Consider the following 8313-nt stretch of genomic DNA (forward strand, 5'->3'; position numbering starts at 1 on the left):
AAAAAGGGATATAATGTCTTTAAAGATCTTCTATTTTTGACAGTTTGTTCTTTAATGACTAATTATTTTACATCATTTATTTATATTTCAACATTCAGGTTTAAATAATATATTACAAAGAATGATAATGTATAGTAGCATGATACTAAAAAAAAAGATCTGTTACAATATTGTTAAATTTATAAATACAGTACTTTTATGGCCTGAATTTATTATGATGGCCTCTAACATACTCCTGCTAGACAGAGATACAAATGAGTAGATAATGTGTTTATATATTATATTTTATATTTAAATTAAACTTTTTTTAGCATACTATTTAGTAAGATAGGAATATCCACAAAATGGGATATCTACATAAAATAATTTCAAAAATCAGTTATCTGGGTGTTATATATATAGTATAAAAACAGAAATATGAGAAATTATTAGTAATTATATACCATATGAATGTAAAGATAAAATAAACTAATTCAGTGGGGTTAGCTGTATTATTATTTTTTCTTATAATCATTTGATTTTTAGTCTAAAAATTTTGTTGTAAATAAATATTTTATTTAACTTCTTTTTTCTTACGCTCAGTTTCTTTGAATACTTTAAAAACTGATTTAACTAGGCATTGTTGTAATAGTGGACATATATCTTTATTAGCTTGTTTTATGAGTTCTATAGCATTAGTAATATGTTCCATATTTAAATTTCCTACTAAGAAAAATTCTGAAATTTGTTCAAGCTGTGGAAGAGATGCTTGTAGTATAATGCCACGATTTTCACAAGATGTTAAGGTATTATTACAATTTAATTCTTCAGCGCACGTTGGATCGAGACACAGTATATCACCACAGATAGCCTGTTATAATGTAATTAAATAATATCGTTACATTTTGATATTAGATAAAATTTTATGTGCTTAAATTAAAAGTATTTTAAAGACTTAGATACAAACATGCAATATGCATATAATTAGGGATTGTTTAAACATTATAGTAAACTGTAAATAAATTTACCACAGTAGATGCAGTAACAAGACCAAACATAGGAACGCCTGCATTAGCTAGTGCTAAACTAGCTACAGTTATTGCAGCTGCTAAGGATGAACCATTATTATCCAAAACTGTAGTATAGACATCTACTTGGAAGTTAGGAAACTCATGCTAAAGAAACAAAGAAAAGTATTATGAATAGAATATATTATAAAAAATAAAGTAAAATAAGTAACATCTATAAAAGTATATTTCTTTTTTAAATAAATAAACATATCCTTACTAAACAAACTGCTGGTTCCAAAGCTCTTTTCAAAATCAAACTATATTCTTTCTCCTTTGTATCTTGTTGATGCATTTTTCTTTTTTCACAAGAGAATGGAGCAAATTTGAATTCACAAAACAATTCACCATGTGTAGAGTAATCATTTTTATTATGAATTTCTCTGGGATCAAAGACTGAACATACAACTTTAGTATCACCCATTTCAATATATGCAGAACCTTTTGCTTGACTAATTATCCCAGTTTTTAAAACTATTAAAGATAATATGATTTACATATTAATTTTGGTGTATAACTTGCCATTAGATTAAGTTCTCTGTATACGAAATAATATTTTGTTTTACATTTAAACTTACATATTTCCCTTCGTTCGTTATGTGCACGACCATCCTTCCTTTTAGATATGAAATCTTTTGTATATTTTTCCTCACATTTAGCATTAATATACATAATATATGGTACAGACACTTCTGGACCATTAATTCGTTTATGATCTATAGGCATGTTTAATTAGTAATGTTTTTTCTTATATAAAATACGAACAAAATATATTTAACTCTGTTACTATTTAGAAAGGTTATATTTCTAGAACTACAGACTTCGAAATGCCGCCATATTTCACTTTAAACCTCCACACTGTTCTAATACATTCTATGATCGTAACTTCGATTAGTAACGATAGATAGCGTAACAATATATTATTTTATACAGTGTTTATTGTCAACTAAAGGAGGTCGTTTAAATTTCTTTTGTTTTTAATGTTATGAAAAATGCGTATGGTATAATTTGAATGGTTAAAAAAAGTGGGAATACTATGAAAAAAAAAAATGTTTGATAACAACACGAAATGCTAAATGTATTGAGTTATCTGCATCAATGTGTCTCAAGAGATATGAACAAGTTATTTAGCTAACTGCAATAATCGTTAGTATTATGGTATAACTGGTAAGCATCTCACAAAGCACATTTTGAACATTTGTAACATGATAGCACACAACACAAACGCGTATGCGCGTCATATAATATTTTTATCTTTTATGAAAACAGTAAATATAAATTTATATTTGGATAGTTATGTGCTAGCAAGTATAATTTATTTGATAAATTGTATAAATAAATGCACCATTAATAATGTTATTATATATATATATATATATACGTAGATACGAGAACTTTGTCAACTCTTTTAAACAATTAAATAAAATTTTTTTATTTTTTATAATTTCAAATATAGATACAAATTTTTCTTAAATAATATTAATCATTTATTATTATTATTCTTGTAATTCTGGTATTACTTGTTTTAAAAATTCTCTAACTGCAGGATAGTACTGTTCAGCGACATTGATAGCATCCTAGGAAAAATATTTAACATTGTGATAGAAATTTTTCTGATAAATTAAAAAAAAAAAGGAAGAAAAAATTATTTTTACCTCCTTAGTTGTTATTTTGACACCTTTAAGAAACTCTTTGGTGATTACATGTTTATAAGGTAGAGTGGCATAATGATTATTAATATTTAATTGAAGATTAAAATTACAGTTACCAAATTCTTCTAAAGCAGGTGATTTAAAAAAATAATCATGTTGATTGCTAAAAGCCTGTATAAATATTTTACCGAATTATATATGTATTATATTTAATAATATATATATATACATATATATATATATATATATATATATATATATATATATATCTTATAAACGTTATATACCTTATTATACCAAAAAGCTCCTGCTATATCTGTAATATAAATAGATATTGTTTCAATGTTTTCATTAAAATCATCCATATTTTGTTGTTTTAGTATTTCAGCCATTTCCAAATATCTATAAAGTTAATAATTAAACATTAATAAGATGTAACATTCAATTACAAGCTTCTTACTTTAAGTTACAAGTTTATACTTCCTGAATTACCTTAATATCAATGCACAAATTCTATTAACAAATGCACAATTTTTAGTTGCAAATGCTGCATAAATCACAGGAGCAGGAGCTATAGCCCATGTTGATATGTAACTACGAGATTCTAATTCAAAAAGCTGATCATAAAAAAATGGTTATAATTATGAAAATTCTTAGAGAAAAAAAAAAAAAAATAAAAGAGAAAAAAAAGATAAAGGAAATATTATTCAATTCAGTACATACCACTTCATAAAATGTAAGACTTTCAGATAGAAGTAATATATTATATGAATGTGCATTTAAACCAGTTATAATAAGATCTTTTGAGATTTTTATAAGAATAGAAATAATATCAGTTATTTTATCCGTTGGTGCTTGCCCCAAAAATGGTGCTGGTACTTTTTGACAACATTCATCAAATCCTTGATTAATGAACTATCAAAAATATTCTTCATTTACTATATATTTAATGATCGATAATATATATATATATAATATTAGCAAAGTTTATACGTACTATATTAGTGATAAGAATTCTACAAGTTTCTATAATTTTACATTTGAGGGTAATTGATGATTCATAAAACATATTTTTTATATGTGGTAATATCGTTTGCTGTACTTCTATAATCAAAATAAATATCGAATAATTTGTATTTACAATTTTTCTTAGAGCAGAGAGAATGGTATAAAAAAGCTTTATAGAAAAAAATATTACCAGTTATAGATATAAAAGTCATCCATTGTAATAATTCTAATATTTTAATATCATGTTCTCTGCTGTTTAAATACAAGTACTCATCAATAAAAAGATTTACAACAAGTATACCTTGTTGCATATATTTAGAAAATTCGACAGTCATATCGAGTATTTTCTCCATTTCTGTTTTAGAAAATTTACCTCTTTCTAATATAAATGCTGTAATAATGCAATTATAAAAACTATATTTTCAAGAAATTGAATCCGACATATAATACCTATACATATATTCCATACCTCTTCTAAGTGTATTATAAAGGTTGTAAGAAAATCTACTTTGAAAATGAAAATCAGCATATGTGAGAAGATGGTAACCAGCCATATTAACTAGTAAAGATATTGCATTACAAGGTAGTTCAATACTTGAATAATGTTGTCCTAATTCGTTAATGCTGTAATATTGATAATATTAATAATATTAATGAATTGTTGAGATTTGTTTAAAATGAAATAAATATGACTTACCTATATACATCAAAAATAGATTTGGCATCTTTTTCTTTAAAGATACTCGAACCAATATGAAAATATCCAACAGATGGTAAGAGTAATTTTTCCCTTTTTTTAGAAAACTGTAAAAATCATATATATTATCATGAACATAGTCAAGTTATATTATAGAATTCAAAAATAATCATACTTTTGAAATATTCCAATTAAAATGTTCTGTTATTTCATTAAGGTTCTGTTGCATTTCTGTACGATCTTTAGCATCTTTTAATGCTATTCGTAATATTTCTGGTATGGGTCTCCAAACACTTTCTATATTCATAGTTTCAATTCTTTCTGGCACTAATTCAGGCTTATAAGTTTTAAACAAGCTATAAAAAATATATTTATAAGATTATCAATTTTCTTATTGTGGATAAGAATTATTGATACATACGAAAGTAAGGCAGTAGTATGTTTTTGTCGATTGGAATGCTTCTTATGAAGAAATAATATTCTAGAAACATTTCGACGTGTTACATCTTCTGGTTTTGTTAATATATATATCACTTGTGCTATATGCTTCTCCTTTAATAAGATGCATCTTATAAGCATAACATATTAATAAAAGATTAATTTATAAAATTTAAATCATAATTATTAAATAATAAAACATGACAATACCAATTTTTCTTTTCTGAGCATCCAATGAAAAAATACATCATAGTACATACTAATGATTTTTTTTTCGGCAAGACCATATTCCCACAAACCTGAAAAAGTATGCTGGATATTATATCATAAGCTTGTAATTCAATGAACACTAACATATTTTTTACGCTACCAACAATCCATTGCATAATTATAATTGCTACGGTGATTTTTAAGTCATCCAAGGAAGACAAACACCATGTTATCATAAGCTTCAGTGCTTTATTAGATATTTTATATATCGGTACTAGACATTTTATTAGCAAGATATGTTTCACAGCACCTAACAAAAACAAATATAATAAAAAATATATAATGCATAATGATAAATGCAAGAATTAATTTAATATAATACATATATATATATACAACTTAATACTAACCAAAATCAACATGTATAATAATATTTATCAATTGATCAATATCCTCGTTCGATAATCCTTTTGTCGTAGCTTCGCGTTGTAATATTTTGAGACCATCATTGAATCCATCAAACGATTTTCCTTTTTCTAAAATATATAACATATATAAGCTAAAATAATCCAAGGACGTTATATTATATTCTTTTATAATATACAAATTATATTCTTTTATATATATTACTTTCTTAGTTTTAAAAAACTATTTCTATTTCTTACAAACTGTATCATATATGAAAACGATCTACTTATTTTAATTAATACATGATATCAAATATTACATCTAATTCGTAATTCTATTGCTTACTTTCAGAAACGACTGGATGTAAATTTATATACAAAATTCGTTAAAAACTTTTCACTCGACATATTTTTATTTTCCAAATCGTAATTTCATTTCTCTTTTCTGCACATCTATCATTCGCTTACCTTTCAAGTTATTTAAAAACTTAGAACTTAACTTTGCATCCTCCGAATCTTCTTCCATTCTTGTAAGAACCGCGCAATTAATTTTCAATTTGATCACGAAAGTTCGCACAGACGCATAAACGTTAGACATAAAACATATCGACATAAGAGCGAATATCTACGGTATATTATTTATTAGTTTCAAATATCGACTGTGGCATTGCTATCGAATTCCAATTATTATACTTGTTGCCATCAGATTTTTGTTGAAGAAATGTAATTATAGGTGGCAAGCTAGTAATATTCTAAATTTATATTATTTATAAATAAAGCTTGAATTAAAATAATATTCAAAATATGGCTTTTCCTGATGAATGTTTTAAATATTATGAATGTGTTTTACTTTTAAGGCTAGAACTATATAGGCGTTTTATACGTTGTTTTTCCGCCGAAGAATTACGTGTTTTAAGGCAGTTCACTATTTCTCGCTTCTAACATTGCGACTTCAGCGATAGATATGGAGAAAATATGAACTACAAGTGCCATAGAGAAACACTGCCCCCACTATGTAAGTACTGCGTCGGTGTATAAGCTTATATAGGTTTATCCCCTCTCGTGCGTATCTAACAATCGAGGGATAGAAATGTTTATATGTATACAAATAATAGTATATCTGACAAAAGCAAGAAAAACCTATATGCCAGATTATACTTCTCTGAAAGATGAAAAATTTTTGTTAATTGTACATACTCTTTTTTTCGTTTTTAATTACTACAATTTTTTTTTCTTTTTAAATTACTACAGTAACTAAGATGTATTTAAATAGTCATTAACTCGATATTAGTCACGATGGAATACATGAGATATCATATAATAATTATAAAATATAACATATAATAGATAATAACAATAGTAGAAAGAAAACTTTTGATACATATCTTAAATTCGAAAATACGTAGATATGATGGCGAATATAAGTAAAATAGAAAATATATTTAATTTGAAAAGCGTAATAAGAGTACATCAAAATTAATATGAATAGATAAAAATGAAATAAGTAAAAAAATAAGAATTGAAAAAAGTAAGTAAGAATAAATAAAAATAAATATGAACAAATAAGAGTAATAAAGAAATTAGAATTTTTCAATACGTTTCTTAAAGAAATATTGGAATTGTATTATATCTAATTTGTTTATCTATCGATATATAATCAACAATGTAAGTACTTTAATGTTTAGATAGAATTAGAAAGAAAATATTTTGAAAATATATTGGAATATACATTCGTTCGGTAGTACTGCGTCATATAAGATATTCTATAGATCGTAAGTAATACCGATACAAATCTTATTACGTGGAAGTTGCTGCTTATGGAGATTCATGGACTTACGACGACTCTAAAATCCATGTTACTAGTTATCACGTCTTTGATTAAACCTCCAAATTTAAAATGAAACTTTGTACAAAATTAGTCAAGAATTACGTCTGTACTTACCAAAATCGTAGACCGTTACTACACTAAGAAGGATAAACAACCGAATTATTTCTTTTTAATTATTACATATTTCATATACTTTTGTCAATTTTTTGATTTATTTTTTTTTTTACAATAATATTTCCATGATAACTATAAGATCAAAGAAAAAATAGCGATTGTTATATCATTTTTTTAAATTATTATATATGTCATAAAAATTAATATTTTTACATAATTATCTATTTTAAATAAAAATATTGTTAATAAATAAAAATATCAAAAATTGTTATATATATCATTGACATTTGTATGTATAAATATTGAGAAATAATTGATGATTTTCCGATTTTAGTTATTTTATTATGTTTATGTAAAAAATAAAATCGAATATTATTGTATCTTTTATTGCAAGGATATAATTGAAATAAACTTTGAAAAAAATTAATGTGATAATATACGATTTTTATTTTTGTTATTATAAGCTATTTCACATCCGTATAACGAGTACAATCGTTACATAGAATTAAACGATTCTTTGTTTCACATGTACAATCTTGAATAATTTCTATATGATATCATTATTGTTTATTGCTAAAGATGTGTATATGCGATAATTACAGAATTCGTGTTAATTAAATATATTGATATAATATCACATATCGCTGTAACGAGAGTAATCTACGAAAATCAAGCAAGCATACTTTTAATGATTTTATTTAATTTTTTTTTTGTTTCAATTTTATATTGTGCGAATAATATTTATTAAGCTTTCTCAAACTATTCCAGATGTATTCGACGTATTTTTTCTTTTTTTTTCCCTTGTTTTAAGAAGTATAATATTTAATATTGCAATCTGTCGCGCACTGACGTATTTCTGTTATGTCTCCTTACAACTTCAATTTTGCAAAAAAAAAAAAAAAAAAAAAAAAAA

The 8313-nt window shown here is 24.7% G+C and overlaps 2 protein-coding genes across 3 annotated transcripts; both read right to left on the reverse strand.

The window, feature by feature from the left end:
- Positions 1 to 62: 62 nt before the first annotated feature.
- On the reverse strand, positions 63 to 1976 carry LOC122629256 (exosome complex component MTR3). The gene is made up of 4 exons (XM_043812464.1): positions 1625 to 1976; positions 1267 to 1520; positions 1008 to 1154; positions 63 to 850 (listed from the first exon to the last, which is right to left on the reverse strand). The coding sequence occupies exons 1-4, from the start codon at positions 1770 to 1772 to the stop codon at positions 554 to 556; spliced, it is 846 nt and encodes a 281-aa protein (XP_043668399.1). The 5' UTR covers positions 1773 to 1976; the 3' UTR covers positions 63 to 553.
- A 499-nt stretch (positions 1977 to 2475) lies between these two features.
- Positions 2476 to 6652, reverse strand: LOC122629173 (centromere protein I-like). 2 transcript variants are annotated; one of them, XM_043812283.1, is made up of 15 exons: positions 5927 to 6652; positions 5462 to 5587; positions 5212 to 5361; positions 5052 to 5140; positions 4825 to 4955; positions 4579 to 4759; positions 4404 to 4510; positions 4176 to 4330; positions 3897 to 4097; positions 3696 to 3802; positions 3422 to 3613; positions 3191 to 3315; positions 2986 to 3100; positions 2702 to 2869; positions 2476 to 2623 (listed from the first exon to the last, which is right to left on the reverse strand). In XM_043812283.1, exons 1-15 carry the CDS (start codon positions 6069 to 6071, stop codon positions 2543 to 2545), a joined length of 2073 nt encoding a protein of 690 aa, XP_043668218.1. In that variant the 5' UTR covers positions 6072 to 6652; the 3' UTR covers positions 2476 to 2542. The 2 variants fall into 2 exon arrangements, with proteins under 2 accessions (XP_043668218.1, XP_043668229.1); XM_043812294.1 differs by having other exon boundaries at positions 6309 to 6650.
- Positions 6653 to 8313: the final 1661 nt, after the last annotated feature.

This window comes from Vespula pensylvanica, chromosome 1 (genome assembly GCF_014466175.1).
Source record: "Vespula pensylvanica isolate Volc-1 chromosome 1, ASM1446617v1, whole genome shotgun sequence".
Lineage (NCBI taxonomy): Eukaryota > Metazoa > Arthropoda > Insecta > Hymenoptera > Vespidae > Vespula > Vespula pensylvanica.